At 35.1% G+C, this 19,370-nt stretch overlaps 1 protein-coding gene across 3 annotated transcripts; it reads right to left on the bottom strand.

The window, feature by feature from the left end:
• Window positions 1-896: 896 nt before the first annotated feature.
• On the bottom strand, window positions 897-17,882 carry LOC100248921 (uncharacterized). 3 transcript variants are annotated; one of them, XM_019223735.2, is made up of 21 exons: window positions 17,757-17,858; window positions 17,349-17,471; window positions 15,390-15,454; window positions 14,506-14,616; window positions 13,488-13,544; window positions 13,284-13,354; window positions 12,996-13,095; window positions 10,565-10,635; window positions 10,361-10,461; window positions 10,157-10,260; window positions 10,011-10,064; window positions 9,800-9,855; window positions 9,588-9,626; window positions 9,328-9,472; window positions 4,249-4,430; window positions 4,084-4,151; window positions 3,813-3,885; window positions 3,679-3,740; window positions 2,668-3,595; window positions 2,165-2,455; window positions 897-1,400 (listed from the first exon to the last, which is right to left on the bottom strand). In XM_019223735.2, exons 3-21 carry the CDS (start codon window positions 15,447-15,449, stop codon window positions 1,124-1,126), a joined length of 2,850 nt encoding a protein of 949 aa, XP_019079280.1. In that variant the 5' UTR covers window positions 15,450-15,454; window positions 17,349-17,471; window positions 17,757-17,858; the 3' UTR covers window positions 897-1,123. The 3 variants fall into 3 exon arrangements, with proteins under 3 accessions (XP_019079280.1, XP_010657960.1, XP_010657962.1); XM_010659658.3 differs by lacking the exon at window positions 17,349-17,471 and having other exon boundaries at window positions 17,757-17,882; XM_010659660.3 differs by lacking the exons at window positions 17,349-17,471; window positions 17,757-17,858 and adding an exon at window positions 17,594-17,752.
• Window positions 17,883-19,370: the final 1,488 nt, after the last annotated feature.

The following is a 19,370-nucleotide window of genomic DNA, read 5'->3' as shown; positions in this document are numbered from 1 at the left end:
GGGGCTCCACCACGTGGCGGCCCCTGCATCCTTGCTTTTACCTGTGGTTGAAATGTTGGTAGGCATTTTATAATCTCATGTAGAAGACAAGGGTATTCTGGTAATTTAGAATAGTACAATGGCCTCAGGTAGTTAATTTCAGTTATTAACTGTCGGGACCAAAATACTAGCCCCACATGTGGTCACATTTTTCCATGAAGTTAAGGAGAGGTACATTGTACTTATGTTCTATACAGAATCGAGGCTAGGTACAATGTACGCATTTAAAACTACTTCAGTTTCCAATAAATAATTATAGATCTTTTTTTTTTTTCTTTTTTTTTTAGTTTTTTCAAGAAACTGATCCATATTTAATGAAAATTTAATAATACTATCAATCCCTTTGAAATTATGACCACAAAATCAATTTTTGGCTAATGTTTATTTAGATTTTTTTTTAAAGTTGAAACCATAGACGTATTAATTTTTATTAAACCCAACACCAAATAAAAATTCATCTTTTATTTTTTAATCTTTTAAGTTTTTATGTATTAATTTTTTACGACATCTATCCCCTCAAGGTCACTGGAAGCTTACCAAATCATTAACTTCATTAACTTTAGGACCATGTGGGATTAGTCGAAATGTGCGTAAGCTAATTCGGACATCAACGATTATAAATAATAAAAAATAAAAAATTTACGACATCTATCGTTTTTAGATTTATATGTTATATATGTAAGAGTATGGAATAGTAGAGACATAATATTTTTTATAAATTAATAAAAATTTTATTTATCGATAAATTAATAACCCACTAAAATAATAATTGCTCTTAGTCGTAAAGGAAATATTTTGTAAGGGTTTTAGTGTATCAAACAAGAGTAAGCATTTGATAGCCTTAGACAAAATAGAGATGTTTAAAATTTGCATAATTTTCCATAAATATGAGTATTTTCTATAATCACCAATCTACAATGGGACAATATCCTTGTAGACAGATGATACAATAGCTACCTTATCTTAGAACCCAAAAAAATAACAAACAGACTCGTATATGTTTTTTATCACATCGTCTTCAAGCCTTCATCCATGATGAATCAATGATCTATACAACAATGAAGTTGAATTGATGAAACTTTCCTCAGAGCCACATCCTCTTGCAAGTGTAGTCATAGATAACCTGTAAAGCACTCCTGGAGACATCCTCGTCTGGCAGCTTTAGGAGGCGGGCGACTCTTGAGAATCCAGCATGCTGCAGTACTAGAGAATCTTCATTCATTTCTGGGTTCGCCTCGTACTTGTGAAGTTTTGGCTGCGAGAATGCCCACTGCATGGCCCATATGGCCAGAGGTCGCATGTAACATAGCGATCTGTATTGGTCGTCTGTGTTCCAACTCTCTGGAGTTTGAAAAGAATAACTGTGGAAGAGAATGGTCTGATTAGTATAAACAAAGCAATGGAAGAGAAATGTCACAAAATATCAGTTCAGAGATATTATCACAAGTGCCCTTTGATTCATCATAATGTCATATCACCAGGGTAATGATCCATCAACTGGTTAGTTCTTATTGAGGCACAAATGGGAGAATTTATCCTAGAAGAGGGAAAACTCCTTAAACTGAACAAAACCATGACAAGGGTTTATGTATAAGAACGGGCAAACCCTTATGGGTCGTATCCAAAGACATGGCAAAGGATGTTTTTGTGTCAGCAACAGAATCCCAAACTCATGGAATTGTAGATCTTGTAGCAGTTGAATGAAAAAAGTAGGGAAATAATTGTTGATCCTAACCATTGCCACTTTAATAACGAGTCTCATGGTATTGGACAAGTACGGAGTCTCTAATAATATGCTTGAAGAGGAAGGAAATTTGCTAGCTAGCTAAAATGCTGATTAGAGAAAACATGGACAAGGTTGCACTTTAGCTTAGTTTCATGAATACAGATTGGAGAACATCATCTAGTGGTCATGGACTAAAGCACTTGTTTGAAGATATGGTGCTTGAAGATCAGGGCATCATAAGGTTTTCATTTTCTTTTAGGGTTTTTCCCAGCTTATGGTGTATCACAATCCACAGCAAAGATTAAGCCAAAAGTTCTTTACAAGTTGTTGGTCTTCTTAGCTTCAACAACATGGATGGTAGCCAGAGAAGAAGAAAAGAGAAAGGAATGGGCAACTTACCCAAGTCCCTCTTGGGACCATGCAGCTTCATACACTCCACTTGCTGTCTGAAAGGCCATATCCACCAGGCCTTCATGGATCATCGTTGCAGCAACACCATATGTGACTCCAGACCATATTTCTCTTGACTGCATTGTTGTCGTGTCAACTTTTCCATCAGGCAGCATCCCATTCACAGCCCCCCGCTTCCCACCCCCTACCTTCAACACATTGTAGTGATAAACCTTCTCCAGTGCACTTTTTGCTTTGTCTTCATCAACAATTGGAGAAAGACCACAAGCCCGAGCATACCTGAAAGGGAGCTCAGTAAGATCTCATTTATATACTACTAGAAGGAATAGAAAAGCATATGCATTTGCATCCAACAGCTTAGGCATATTTAAAATTCTTATCATGGTGAAGACATGCATTTATACATGTGTGCAAGTGTAAGGTTTGTTAAAGTGAACTAGAGGCATTAGAATTTGAAAAAAGATAAGGAAGTGACTTCAATCACAACAGACCATTGTCCAGCCAACTGATCCGCTTGAATAGATGAACTTGAGCTACCATCACTGTCATCATAATTGAAGTAAGAGCCATTCCACAACTTTTGGTATACCCCCTTTGCCTTCTGAAACTTAAACCAAAAATAATCCTCAGAACCCTTGTCCCCTACCACTCGTGCCAAGGCGGAAGCAGCCTGCAAGGCTGCCACCCAGAGCCCACCACTATATGCACTCACGCCAGAAACTGACCATGTGTCGTATGTCTGATCAGGGAAGCCTTCATTCTCAATCATCCCATCCCCATCCTTATCGAACTGATTCATATACGCCAATGCAACATAAACAGAGGGCCAAACCGCTTTTGCAAAATTCTTATCACCTGTAGCAACCACATCCCTGTAAACTTGGAGAACGAATTTTGGATTCAAATCTTTCCACCTATCTGTATTATAAAGGTTATAACCATTTACTTCAAACCAGGGGTCATAGTTTCCGACATCATGAGGAACAGCACCAAGAACCTTTCTCGAAACCCATTTCCCATTACATAGAAGTTTCATTTTACTGGGATCATGCATCATTACTGATGCTGCAAAGTCTCTTTGAATGCTGAGCTCAAGTTTTGGGAATAGCATGATTAGTGCAAAAGATGAGTAGAAATGAACATCATTTGTATTCCACATAAAATACTCAACCCCTTCAAGATAGAGGAATTGACCAATATTTTCTTCTCCTTGTTGAAGCAAATTTGGTCCAAAAGCAGAATTCGATGTAACAGGAGTGTGTACTTGCTCAAGTACTGATGTCATCCTTTCAAGGATGTCAACAGCAGTGTCATTGTGATGGGATATACTGACGGTGTTCTTCAAATCTGATCTGGACCTATCTAGGGAGAACTTTCTTTCTATAATGCTTGTGAAACTATGTACTGGAGGTGATCCATCTGCAAATTAAAGAAGAAATTCAATTTGGGTCTGCATAAATGAACAACCTTTCAGAAGAATAGGGTCTGAACTCCACAAATACCTGTCCAAACCGTTCCCCCTGAATTAAGATAGTAGAGCTCATTGAAGAGAGTGATGGGGTACCTGCAGAGAACCTCCCAAAACTGTTCAGCATCTGACAAACATGCAATCAACAAATGACACAAGTAAGCTCACCATTCAGGGAACCTCTTGTCTTCGAGAACGGGTTTTTGCCATGCTTCTATCTGAGACTCCCAGTGGCCATGATCTACATCCCAAAGAAAATGAAACCAACTGATTCTTAAATGATGAAAATCAAATAGAACATCTTTTCACACATATTGATCAAGAGCATGGCAACCAGATTTGGAATCCTTCTAGTGCTACTATTCAGTCCCATTCCCAAAATGTTTGTGCCCAAAGATATATACACTCAAAAAATCCTAAAGGAGGAACAGAATATTACCAAGAATAGCATCATGAGCAATTTTTGCTGCCGCATCCCCACGGGTGCCATAGAATTTTGTGTAACGCCTGTTGGTGAAAAATTTTCAGCAACACCATACATTTAAGCTTATGATGTTTCTGATGAAAAAAATTATATTTCTGGGACTAGTTTTTGGCAGCCAACCTGTAGTAAGTCCTTTCTTTTGAAAAGTTTATTTCAGGGCAGTCCCATGCCAATGAAAACGTCACTGTTTGCTCTGAGTCTGATGGAATTGTCAGGGAAGCAGCAACGGCTGCCCCTACTGATGATCCCAGTTCTGAAGGCATTGATGTTTCAGCAGAATTTAGGCGGTCAAAGGATCCATGCTATTAAAATAGATGTACAGTTATCAAGTTCTGTGGAGAATAACAGCAAAAAGTGGCCACAGCAAAAAAGAAAAAATATTTGTAGTCTGTATGTACAAGAAGGGAAGATCTTAAGTACCACTAAACAGCTGAAAATATGTCTCAAACAACTATGACTGCCTACAAAAGATAAGCATGTCCTTGAAAAAGGAACAGGAAGAGCACAAGAACAGCAGCTGGAGCTGGAAAGTAAAATACCCAACAGCTAAGTCCTCTACGATCTAACTAAAATCTTTAATAGGGAAGTCATTCACATGTCTTGTCAGTTTCAATAACAAACACATACAGAGAGGCGATGACTACTATATTTCATATTTTAGGATTAAATAAAACTTCGAGTCTCAGGCCCAGACATTTTTACCATGGCTTTTTGGTATTTTTGTTGGGATTTTGTCAAGTCAAAGATTATAGCTTTCTTTAGGGAGTTCTTCCTTCATGGCACCTTTCAAAGAAGCTTAAATTCCACTTTCCTAGTATTGATCCCAAAAAAGGGGGAGTTGAAGATTTGAAAGACATTAAACCAATTAGTTTGGTGGGGGTTTGTACAAGTTGCTTGCCAAAGTTTTAGCAAACTTGCTTAAGACAATAGTGGGGGAGGTGGTTTCAGATACTCAGCATGATTTTATTCAAGGTAGACAGATTTTGGATGTATTGCTCATTGCTAGTGAGGCTATTAATTCTAAGTTAAAAGGCAACATTCCAAGTCTCTTTTTAAAGATGGATATTGAGAAGGTTTATGATCATGTCAGTTAGGATTTCCTACTAGTGGTCATGACTAAAATGGGGTTTGGGCAAAGGTGGATAAGTTGGATAAAATAGTGCATTTCCATAGCAAGCTTTTCTGTCCTTATCAATAGAACCCCTTTAGACTTTTTTCGTAGCTCTAAGGGCTTGAGACAAAATGATCCGTTATCCCCTTATCTGTTTATGTTGGCCATGGAGGCTCTTAGCCAATTGTTGTTCAAATCCAAAAGCAGTCGCTTCATTTCTGGGTTTAAGGTAGGAAGAAGCAGTGGAGAGGGGATAGATGTGTCCCATCATTTGTTTGCCGACAACACCCTAATCTTTTGTGAGATCAATAGTGATCAGTTGAGATATCTAAGTTAGGTGATTATGTGGTTTGAGATGATCTTTGGGTTACAAGTGAATATGGATAAGAGTGAGGTAATTCCTATAGGGGGTTGCGACAGTGGAGGCTGTTGCTTCAATGTCAGGGTGTAAAGTAAGGAAGCTACCCACCTCCTACTTGGGTCTTCCTTTAGGTGCCCCTTTTAAATCTTTCAAGGTGTGCAGTGGAAGAGAGATTTAGAAAAAGATTAACAAAGTGGAAGAGGCACTACCTTTATAAGGACGGGATGATTACTTTGATCAAAAGCACATTATCAAGTCTCCCAATTTATTTCATGTCTCTATTTGTTATTTCAAGAAAAGTGAGTTCAAGACTTGAAAAGATCCAAAGGGATTTTTTATAAGGCAATGGGGCCCTAGAGAAAATGTCTCATTTGGTGAATTGGAATTTAGTTCGTGTAGATAAGGAGGGAAGCCTTGGAATTTGTAACCGTGTTGTCCTAAACAAAGCCTTGCTCGGGAAGTGGAGTTGGAGATTTGTTGAAGAGGGAGCCCCTTTGAAAACAAATCATTATTGGGAAGTTTGGAGAAGAGGAAAGGGGATGGTGTTCAAGAGGAATGAGAGAAGGTTATGGTGTGGGGGTGTGGAAAGCCATCAGAAATGAATGTGAGGGTATAAGAAGAAGATCTCGCTTTATAGTTGGGAACAAGAGAAGGGTTAAATTTTGGAAAAACTTGTGCAAGGACCAAACTTTGAAAGAAACTTTCCCTGACTTATTTTTGTTAGAATGGGAGGAGTCTGGGGATTTGGGTAGCCGGAGCCCTCGCTTTTCAAGACATCTTAACGACTGGGAGATGGGAAAAGTGGAGAATTTATTTCATAAACTACAATCTTTGGATGTTAGAAGGGAAGTAGAGGACATTCTGAGCTAAAGAGAAAGCAAGAACAGAAAATTTTAAGTTAGATCTACTTATTGCTCCTACATTAGAGCTTCTAAAGATCCTTTTCCATTTAGTATTATTTAGAGGTACTAGGCTCTTGTGAGGATCAGTTTTTTTGCTTAGGAAGTGTCTTGGAGCAGACTCTTGACTCTTAACCAGCTGAAAATGAGAGGTTGGAATATCCAAATAGGTGTTGCTTGTGCAAAAAAAACCTCATCTTTTTGCACAAGGTTAGAATGTTGCGGAACTTGATTTACTCCCTTTTGGTGTGTAGTAGGTTATGCTTTCCTCAGTTAGAAGGAATCTATTAAGTTGGCATGACTCTTTTGTGAGTAAAAAACAGGAGAAAGTGTGGAGGGTCGCCCCCTTATGCTTATTGTAGACTATTTGGAAGGAAAGAAATAGAAGAGCTTTCAGTGACGTCAAGTGGTCCGACCAAGCAATTAAATCTATTTTCATGTAAACTTTTATGAATTAGGCTAGAGTGTATACAGAGGTTCACACATTGTCTTTGATTGATTTTGTAGATTGGTTGCTTGTCAGGTAAGAGGAGGGCCTTTTTTGTCTGCTTCCTAGCCAAGGATTGAAATATCGGTTTTTACGGATATATCGGTACTTCGATTTTACGGATATATCGGAAATATCGGAGAAATATCGGTGGATATTTTTTCACAAATATCGATAAAGTGAAAATTATTTAAAATTAATAGGAATGCTTAAAAAAACTTCAAAAAATGATAAAATAAGTAAAAATACACATTTTAAAGTTATCTTGTAAGTGTAATTGACATATATATAATTAAGAAGAAAAATATCGTAAACGAAGATATATTGGTAGATTCGATATTTGAATTTTAAAAATAATATATATGAATTTTGAAAGTATATAGAGTTAGAATTGAGTTAAAAAATATTTGATTTTATTGAATAAAAATAATTTATACATAAATATAATACATATGATATTACAATAGTCCTTATATTAAGGAAGAGATCGATGTGATTTCATTATATTGTTAGATGAAGATGACCTAATTTGTTGAAGATAATATTTATTTAAAAAATTTTAAAATATTTTTCTTAAAAACATGTTTTATTATATTTTAAATGAAAATTAAATTAATTTATATAAATATTTTATTTGAGATTTAATTTTTAAAATTTTATTAAAAATATATAGTAATAACTTTTTTTTATTAATATTAATTTATTTAATAATCAAAATAAAATTTGATAATTTATAATTATTTATATGGATAGAGGAAAATTGTTCATGATTTGGTTTTTTTTTTTACCTTTACTAAATCTAAAAATTAAAAAGGCCACCACTTTTGAAGTTGCCCTCCAGCCGAGAGAATTCCCCTTTTCTCTCCCCTTTTCTGAAGTTGCCCTCCAGCCGAGAGACTTTCTTCCTCTGCCACTCTCAATCCTCGCAGGTACTAATCTAATCACGTTGATATTATTTTTTTTTGCAACCCCCGTTTGATTTCCAAGAAAATCCATCCCCCATTCGATTTCCGGGAAAATTCATCCTCGTTTGATTTCCGAGAAAATCCATTCAAAACCCCCAAAGAAAACCAAAAAATTTGCTTTTTTTTTGCTCCCTGTGATTTCTGGATCTGTTTTAAGGGTCTCTTTGCTGTTGTGCCATTGGATTTAAATTTCACGAACCCTAAATCCACGATTTTTGAGCCAGATTTTGTATCCTGTGTGCGGGCTGGATTGGTAGGAAATATCGGGAAATTTTCCGAAAAATCGGTAAAAAATACCGAAATATCGGCGATATTTTCGGCGATATTTTAAAATTCTCCTCCGATTGCTCCGCGCGTCAGTCCACTCGCGATTTTTCTTCGATAAATCGGTGCTTCACCGATATTTCGCCGATATATCGACGATTTTGCCGATTTTTTGCCGATTTTTCCGTCGATCGATAATCGGTGACGATTATCGTTTCGATGCTGCCCGATATCCGATATTTCTTCGAAATATCGGCGATATTTTCCGATTTTTCAATCCCTGTTCCTAGCTTTTTTTAGGCTTGGTTTGTATACTTCGTGTGTACTTGTTTCGTCATCTTTTAGATGCTTTTAATGCAAGCCCCTTTCATTACCTATCAAAAAAAAAAAAAACTTCAAGTCTTAGGGAAAGATTCACCCAAAAAAAGCCAAGAGCCCATCAAGAGGCACATAAATAAATATGCTATAATAAGTATTTTCTGATAGGGTAATCTTCACAATATTTTCTATAACAATATGCTATACACACATATGAAGCATACAAAAGAAAAGCATTATCATTACAGAAACCACCCTTAAATCCTATCCAATTGCTAGTTCGAGAAATGGTAGGATCAGTTGCAACCGAACCTCATTCAGCACAAATAAAACAATCCAGGCCAAAAAGCTCCAATGTTAAAGCCAGGGGCAGTTGATATTGGACTGGGCCTAAGCATTTTTTCACTTTTTAAAGCCAGGTTCAACCCACATATGAAGTTAGACTTAACCCAAGTCCAACTCCTAGGTGCAATATCAAACCCAGAGAACAGGATGTTGGATTAAACACCTACTTGATCAACACGGATTTATATGCTCTATTCTAGCTGGTTTAGAAATTGCAATTATCCCTGAATTTTGAGATTTTGTTTTTTTTCCCAAACAAATTTTCAAAATTGAATATTTAAACCAAGTGTGTATGTCTAACGAGTGTTAAAAAGTTGAAACCACAAGAGAATCTATCAGACCTTATAATACAAAGGAGCAAGCCTCATGGGTGAAGTGAAGCACCAAGCAAATTTATTTCATTGCAAGTTTGCAACACAAATGAAACATAAAGGAGTGGGTCAACCAACCTCTTTTATTTCATTCCACATATCTTTGGCTGTTATACCGGGGGTGTCTCCAGATATAAAAAAGCAAGGACACTCTGATATGTGAACACCATCCATTTCTTGTGCTGCAATTGCATAAGTCACTGGGGGTCGTCCATTTGCAGTCCTGTATCGGTGCATATTGGTTAAAAATCAAGGATCAAAACATGCATACTAGAATGATTAAACTGATCAAACCAAGTGCTGAAATTTTTCCATGTATATCAAGTGAAGGAACTTACTTATGATGTAAGAGTACACCCCGCACACCATCCTTCATCCTAGAAGAACAAAATATCTTGAGGGTTAAATTACATGAAATACAGGCTTAAACTAGATATGTGACTTTTGTGTAGGTAACGTCTAAAAAAACCAGTAACAACAATGATTTCATGATAAATAAATATCATTTCAAAATTCTGAAAAGAGTTCAAGCCGCTGGCAGTGTTCTTACATAAACTTTGAATTCAAGTGCTGACCAGAAAGTCCAGAAACCCCTCCTACAGAATTCTGAATTCACACAAACAAAAAGTGATTTTAGATAAGCTGTCATAGCTTCTCTAATTCCACATTCTTTTGCCTAGGAAGACACTACTGATAAATGTTGGTGATGGGACCCAAAGACAAGTTGAAATCAACAAAAATGCAATGGAAAATTGACTTACTGCCCATGTGAAAAGTAAGGTGATGTCTGCAGCAGTCTTCCCTGAATTAAATAGCTGAAGAAAACAGGTTCACCTGCTTAATATCAAAACTATCCAGCAGTATACCTACCATGTAACAATCAGATTTCTAAGAGGCCCATTCTTACCGTGAAAGTAAAAACTGCTACAGGGAAGCTGCTCTCCTTATAATTATGGGGAATGATAGGAGAAATTTGTCGGCAAACAATTTTAAGTGCAGGGTCAGGTTCTCCTGCATTTAGAAAGAAAATTGGCCCATGTATAAGATAAATCTCCATGATGAAGACTAGGTTATAAGACTCAGAAATATACAGCTTAAAAATACAGATTACCATCATAAACAGTCCAAGCCCTCGGATACAAAGCAAGATATGTAGATTTGTTCCCATTCAGATTCCAATCCCAAGATCCAATCCCTGATGGTGGACATTCTCTGTTCATGCACAACCATTCAAGAGTTTTTAACTTTTACACAATAAATTAATTCCCTTGAGAAGTATAGACTATTTAGATTATGTATGGGCATGGTCGCTTACTTGAGTGCCTCTGGGCTCTGTCGGCACAATACAGTAGAATATTTTTCACCATTTGGGCGTGAAACAAATACCTGTATGAAGAATTCACATTGAGATTTAGAAACCTAAAATACTATGAATCAAAGAGCAAGTAACCAGCAATAATGACAATAAGCTTTTAAAATAAATCCAGGAATATACCCTTTTCTAGGAAATATATCCAAGTTTAAGGTCACATGTGAGATGATCCAATACCTTGACTACACCAATTATTTTTTTTGATATTCTTTATCCTGGACCAACTAAAAAATATTGGTCAAATCATAGACCATTGTTGTCCATATCTTATGTTAAGTGATAGGCCATAGATGTCTCCTTCTTGCCAATCATCCAACCCCATCCTCCAATTAGTCACACTCAAACATTTTTCTTGTCAATTCTGAATACTAAACTAATTAAAACAATGATATGTTCAGAATATGCAGCTACTTGCACCCAGGGAGGATAAATTAGTGTAGAAGTTATCTATAGATGGTTGCTTCTAGTTACTTTCTTTGTTCAGGAGGATGCATGGAAGAGAATTCTCCAAGTTCCCTATAAAAGATGTCTTTATCTATGTATATAGCCACACATATATAATCCACAAGTTCAGTTTCCACATTTGTTTGTAAATCAGACACAAAAGAGGTGATTTTGTGTCAAGAAGGAAGAAGGAAATAGCCTATTCTTTGCTTATCATTGAATGATTTTAACTAATACTTATTCAAGAATTCATAAAATGAGAGAAGTGTTAGATTACTAGCACTTCCATGTTCTCCATAAAACTTCTGGAAGAAAAAAAATGAATACAAAATCCTGAAAGAGAGATTTGGAGGCCAGTGGACTATATGAAATTCAAATAATGATGATCATGAATCAAGTTTAACAAAGGAAAAGCATCCATCTAGCCAATCCCAAGAAATTGGGATTAAGATTTTCTAAGGTTGAGTGTGATGATTAATTGAGTGTCACTACCCCATTATGACCTTTTTTACAAGGGAAGAGCAGGCGAAGAAATTTAAGGAGAACAAGGTTAAAGCATACATTTTTTTCCCCACCTCTTTCTATGTTGTATTTTGGTTAGTTTTGTGAAAAAACTACTAAAGATCAACTGGAAAGGCCAAGGATTCTTTTGGTAATTGGTAGAAAAGAAAGACAACCAAACAAATCAACCTTAACAAACACTACTTACCAGAAAAAAAATGTCAACCTTAACAAACACCTCAACCTTTTTCAAACAGCTATACAATAGTTCCCATTTTAGGGCATATAAACCAGAAGGCATCTAATCGATTCAATATTTCAAACATTTTAGTTAGGTTGCCATTGAAAAACTAGGACATAAGGGCAGACATAAAGATCTTAAAATTCAGTATCATTCAAGTATTATTTTATTGCTTCTTGACTAGCATTTTTTGGACTCAGACATGTTTTGCCTTCCAACAAGCATACATGGTTGTAGCCTTTTAAAAAATAAAACTCTCCCAAATCTAGCCATTAAAACACGAACACCGCACAACTCTGATCAAAAGCAAAAAAAAAAATCTACTTTATGTCAATGGAAATGCACAACTAAAGTGGTAACAAGTACAACCATAAAAATGCTGTAGACATTAATCTCTAATTCAGAAGTACACTGAACACATAGTAATCAGTGTTTGAGTTTGTGTTTTCTTGGAAAAACCAGATGAATCAAGAAATAACAACTATAAATAGCAAGAAAGTTATAAAAGGATGAGGACCCAATTTCCGCACGTTTTAAGTAAACAAAGATAGATTCTCTTAGGTATCCAAATTAGCCTCAGACACAAGTGGGTACAAGTCTTAACTGTCTGGAAATGCAAAGATACATTCTGATAAATGAAGTGAATTAATGAACTGTGTATAAAAACATCATCTTAAGAATAGACTCCATAATGAAAGAAATTGAAGCTATAAAAATATGTCTAGCCATATAATATCATTAGGATGATGCAGTCCTAGACATGCATGACAAGTTAATGAAAGAATAACAATCTTATATTAACTACAAAAGGTTTTACTAGGAATAAAAACTATCATTTGAAGATTCATAGTAACAGCTTGGATTAGTGATCTTTGATGGTCAGGCCTCATCTCCTCTTCTATCTATTTTCCTGAACCCTCCAAAATTATTGCTATTTATATCTGTACTCATAAAATGAAATCCCCCATTTATTTTAACAAGAAAATCAGCAGTCCTGAAGCACAACCCCTAAAAGGAGCCAATTTTGGGGGCGGCCTACAGGAAAAAGAGTACAGGCAAATTGAGCCCCAGCAGCCAATAGATCATAGATGGTAAACATGCATGCATTGAGATGAGTATTTTTTCTAAGGGTGTATCACTTGAGGATGGCAATAATGAAATGCTTTCAAAAAGCATTAATGAACTTACAGAAAATTGATTTTCTAAAACTGGTTCATTTTCTGATGTTATAGGAAATAGTTGAAAGCGCTGAAATTCTCCTTTATAACTTCTTCCAATACTTCCTGCACTGAAATTTGGTATTTTCAACCATGGAAAATATTAAAGGAGGTAGTTCTGAAATGATCAATGAAAGCTCTAGTTTTACAATTGTGATAGAAGTATAGAACAGTGTACACAGATTAAACATCTGAAATTTCCAAACAATGCTACACAAAGTAATTTCTAGAGTAGTAATTGGGAATAATAAAGACCTACCCAATACCACCTAGAGGGACTCCCTGACTAGATGAAATGTAACGCTTTACAAAAGGATCGATCATTGCACCCTGGAAGAAGGAAACAGAGATGTAACAAAAGGAGTTAGGATGAGAATTCAATAAAATGAGATTCCTCACAAATCATGATTACCAAAAACACCCATGAAGGTAATCTGGACATTGTGAGGTTAAATAGAATTACCCTTCCTTTGGCGGTTTCTTCTCGGACATGACGCCATAGCCGAAAACCTATTGGAGCCTACCAAAAATCAAACAGAAATTAAGCTATAATAGATAGCAAGAGAAGGGCAATCATTTTCACCCAAGTTGATAAACATTATAAGAGGAACCTACATAAAAGGATTAAGACCCTGAGGCTTGAGAATTTCTCATGTCCTCCCTCTGAACCACAAGTGTGGCGATTGTTGACATGGGAATAGGCAAGTCTATATTTTTCTATGTATTTATGTACATGTATGCACCAATTTACAGTTTATATCTGCGGTGCATGGTGTAGAATAGGTAAACAGTATGACAGTTGAGTTCAGTTTGTCACCAATTGCAGTAGACCTATTCCACTTCAGTTGCACAGTCCAACAATGAATGAAAGAACAAATTCTTTTCAGCTTCAACATGATTCAGTTTTTTCAGTTGCACAGTCCAACAATGAATAAGAGAACAAATTCTTTTCAGTGTCAACATGATTCAGTTTAAGTTATGAAACAAGCTATATCAATGCTTGGGGACGAGGGGCAAGATTCAAATTTGTTATCGAAAAGAAGCTGCATGTCAGAAGGTAAATCTTTAATTCATGAAAAATAATGGAACATTGAAGATCTTGCTGCCATATCATTGTAGAATTATTAAGCATGGTTACTTCAATATGATCATGATGGATCGAGCATGACTACTTTTATGTTCTGACCAGATCATTGTGCAGAAACTATTATACTGAAATTGATCCATCCATATTCATATACAAAGTATTTCAAACATCCTCTGTAAACTCCTTCTTTCTTTATGATTTATCTATTTTATCAAGGATGCATCAGGTTTTTAAGGATCTCAAAAAAGAAGTGCTAAAGTTTTAATTCGCATTCCTAAAATTGCCTGTCAAAGATTCGCAAAAGATTCAAAGAAGTCTAGACATAAAGATTTTCTCTTGCAAGGTTAGAATGAATACAGAAGTAGACAAGATTCATGTAAATTTGTGAACATACCAAATGGAATGTTTCTCGAAGATTTATTTTGAACTCTACAGGGGCATTTCCATCACTGTTTAGTTTTCGTTGCCAAGTCAGGGATCCAGGTTTCCCAGGGTCAACCTTAATCTGGGAATACAAAAGACATGAGAAATGAGACCACCATGTAAAGGGTCCAAAAGCATCAAACCAGAAATAAACATCAACTCAGTAATAAATATCAACTGACGTTATGTCACTCAAGGTCATGAAACAGTACCTGAAGTCATATACATGCTGACAGTTCTTATTTACTAGCATCCATAGTGCAATGAGTGTGTGTAGCATGATGCTTGACAGTAAAAAGCCAAAACCGAATTGAACAATAAAATGGTACTTTAAGTTGATAATCAAATTTTCAGACATGAAAAAAGTGCTTCGCTTCTTAATAGTAGGTTAAATAAAGCAAAAATACAAAAAGCAGATTGGGTGTTTTCTTTTACAAAGTGTGTGTGGATGTATTTGGCTGAATACTATCAAGGCACTCTATGTAGATTTAATGGCATTATCTTTATTAGAAAATAGTCAAAGTGAGGGGCATAATGATCACAATCTACTGTCCCACTTCATAACACATCCAACAATGCCGATCACCAAAGGTAGGACACTGTCATTAAATGATATTGCAGTGTTGATAACTATAATATGTTAAATGTTGCAATCGCAAATACAGGACACAGATTTATCACATGGTCAACCAAACTATATTCATATGTATTTGTATCATTTGAAAAATAGAAAACTGGAAGAACAACTAAAACAAGCTGAAGAGAGGCCACAGTATGAACTAAATATCCCTTAATGGGGAGCAAAGAGAACTGCCAGCTTACTCTGCCCAACATATAACAAAGAACATGGCCTACCTCTTCAATAGAAGAATTTGAAGGTTCCCTTTCTCCTTCCTCAAGACCGTTCTCACACATCTTTTCTGAATAAGAATAGTAGAAGATAAATTAACACGGTTGAATTCAAAGATTCAAACAACTTATCTCACTATTGGATTATGCTCCATTTAGTTCAACAAACACACCCTTTAAGAGTTTCACCATGACAGCATAGATCGATTCCCAAGTAAAAAGTTCACATTTAAACCAAGGCAGAAAATCCTTAAAGGATTTAAAACCAACCAATGATGGGAATATTGAGAATTATAAAACAAGAATACATTGAACATTCCTTTTATCTGACCCAAAATGAGTAAGATTTTGGTACAATATTAGGCCCTTAAGATCACAGTGGATGACTTGGGTCACAATCCTTATTTCTCTATACGAGAGTTATTTTCGGATTGAACACCTTCATTAGCATCAAAATAATTTTAATGATGAAAAAGCCCCCAAGCGATGTAATCTTCATGTTTTTTATGTAAAATTTCTCAATCTAAGGAGTCACCAAGGCTAATATACTCACCATTATAAAAAATTCAACTCGAGTAGAAAAAGGACACATGGGAAAGCTCATCATTTTATAAAAGTTTGTGCAGAATCAAGACCTTGGCATCTTTTTTATCATTTATGACAACCTTAAATTTAGTTTCTTTCCACACAAAAATAGAAAGAGAAAAAAAAAAAAAAAAACACTGTGCTTTGGGGTATCTCCCATTTGGATGCACAATAAACAACTACTAAAAATTCCTTTCAAATGGAATAATTTCTTGTAATTTAGCCAGTAAATCAAAGGTACACCACACTAGCTGTTCAGTCATTTTGTATTGTTTTATTTAGAATATCGCCTTTTCTACACTAGAATCCCTCTATTCAATTATTTTATAGGCTTTTGGAATCAGACATGGCAAAATTGAACTTTTGCTTTAATCCTTTTTACTGTTTGAGCATACTCATCAAACCAAACCACAAAATTCCTCTTAAGTTGCTGACACATAGGCTAACAATCTTTAACATATCACATATTTGTGTGCTTATTTATTTGTAAGGATCAATGTACACCAGATATAAAACTTTTCATTCTCAAAAAACTAGGCCATGTTTTGCTAAAATCTGCATTATATTTTCAATTCAATCGGAGATTGAGAGCCACCCCACCCATCAACAATTAGAGTTTCATTTCAACATTCTATAAAAAGAAAAGCATGTCTTTAGATTCAAATACTGCCCAATAAATGCAACATTAAAAACATATCCAGCCAAATGGCAGACTTGGCCAAACATGAACCCCAAAAGAAGTTATCAAAAAGAACAAACTAACAACTCTCGCACCATGTAATTTTTATCCAAACACAAATATACATAGCCACATATACACATAATTCCTCAAGTAAAGGCAGTGAGTAAAGTCATCAAACCCCCAAAACCCATCTCCTCCACAATTATCATCCCAAAAAACCACATTTGATAATACAATTCTACAAAAAGCAAATCACACCATTCACCATTATACTTATCAGATTATCAAATTCAAGTAACCCGATTCGACATACAAATCAAAACAAGTGAAAACATGTCAATTGGGATCAATCAAACAAATTGGAGGAAGAGTCACCAACTTTGAAATGTGGAGTGAGTTTTGACAAAAACAAATACAGAAGGGGGAGGAGAAGAAAATAATGATGATAAAATATAAACCGGTCTCCTCCATAATTTTCATCCCAAAAAATTACTTTCGTTAATCCTTCTCTTCGTCAAACAAGTCAACAGCACATCAACCCGTCCACCATCACACTACAAATTCATCAGATCATCAAATTCAAGTAACCCAATTGACCATACAAATCAGAACAAGTCGAAACAAGTTATCTGGGTCAATCAAATATTAAAAAGAAAAAACCCAAAGAACCACACAAAAATTGGAGAGAAGTCACCAACGTTGAAATGCAGAGTGAGTTTTGACAATGAAAACAAGTGCAGAAGGAGAAGGAAAAGAAGATGATGATTATGACCAAGTGTAAACCCATCTCCTCCATAATTTTCATCCCAAGAAATCCATGTCTACATCAAACAAGTTAACACCACATCAACCCATCCACCATTATACTGCAAATTCATCAAACTATCAAATTCAAGTATAACCCAATTCACAATACAAATCAAACTAAGTCCAAAATCATCACCTGGCCCCACCAAACAGAACGGAAAAAAAAATCCAATGAAGCCCACAAAAATTGGAGAAACCGTGACCAAGTTTGAAATGTAGATTGAGTTTTTGAATATGAAAACCAGTACAGAACAGGAAGAAGAAGATGAAGATGATGATATAAGTGTGAGAAACCCAACCTGAGAAGAAATCAATCTGAAGAGAATGAATCTGAAAATGGTGAAAATGCTCAAAGCTTTCCTGAGTGGGAGAAAGATTGGCAAATGGTCAAGCGTTCAGGCCATCTTGATTTTGATATTTATGAACATACATGAGCTTGTATTTTATTCTCGTGGGTCCCTCTTTTGTAGTTTATTTTTGTTTGCGTCCCCCATTTTGTCGGATTTTTATGTAATAACCTAATCTTTTTTCCCTTTTTTTTTTGGAAAATATTTGACGGCCTGGCTCATAAATGGCCTTTAATTTCGATCATCTTCACAACAAAATGCCCCTTTTCAATAATTCCTTCTCTTTCAAAGATGATTAATTTATTATTGTTGAGTTGTGTAGAATCTAATTATAATGTAAATCTCGACTTTCCAATAAAGTTGATGTGGTGATCGGGACACAAATTTTTTTAAAGGGTATTTTAGGTATCTACACATATATATTAGTTTGTTATCATTTTTGTATTATATAAAGAGAAGTTATTATCGTAAGACATAAGATCGTCCTTGTAATCTAATTCCTATCATATAGATATGATTTATTCTAAATCCAATAAGTCCTCACTACTTTTAAAAATCATTTATATAATTAAAAAAAAATTCATACATATATAGTATTAGAAATTATTTCTCTTTCACTTTACGTCTAATGAACACTTATGGTTTCACATGTACATGATTAAAAGAAAACTCGTGCACATATAGTGTCATGAATTTATTCCTCTATCCAATATAAAATATCACAATCACCTCCAAAACAAATACAATATCGTGTCTCAAATAAAATCTTACACCGAAATCAAGAACCACTTTGATATTGCTTCTATCACTCACTCATTTCCAAGTAAATTATTAGCTGTTAGAAAATAGTTTTTTGTAATTTTAAAACACGTTTGTATGATTAAGAGTAATCCATACATATAGTGTCATAAATTTTTCCCTCTATTCGATGCAAAAACAATGTCTTCATTGTGTTTCATAAAATCATAAAGTCAAACAATCAAACACCCCTTACAAGGTCGAATAAACAAACTCTACCAAGGTTGGGATCAATTGTAACCCTATTTGTAATGACTCACTTTCTTCCATGTAGAAAATGGTCGTTTTAAACCCAATAAGCCCTTATGGCTTTAAAATATATAATATTAAGAACTTCTACCAATATTTGAGATAAGATACCACAATCATCCCACGTAGACATTTCATCCTCATCGTATTTACAAGACTCTGTAGTTAAATAGATAAGCATCCTTATAATGTCAAACAAATTCATAGAGGGGATCGATTCTAATACAATTTGTTTACAACTTGCTCATTTCCATAGTCAACTTTGACCATCATCATAATTTTAAAATACACCTATATGACTAAAAGATGATGATCTTATGACCATCGAGAACAAATCAAATCAAGAAACCCGATCCTAGTGATTGATAATATTTTGAAATAAATAATTATTTGATAGTAATTATTATCAACTAGTACTGGATTTTAACAGCCCATAATTTATTTATTTATTTTGGTAAACACTAATATCAATGAAAGAAAGAAAATTCCACAAGAAGTGTGAAAGAAGGAATGGAATCG

This window comes from Vitis vinifera, chromosome 12 (genome assembly GCF_030704535.1).
Source record: "Vitis vinifera cultivar Pinot Noir 40024 chromosome 12, ASM3070453v1".
Lineage (NCBI taxonomy): Eukaryota > Viridiplantae > Streptophyta > Magnoliopsida > Vitales > Vitaceae > Vitis > Vitis vinifera.
The sequence above is the reverse complement of the archived record's forward strand: the minus strand, read 5'-3'. Positions and strand labels throughout refer to the sequence as shown.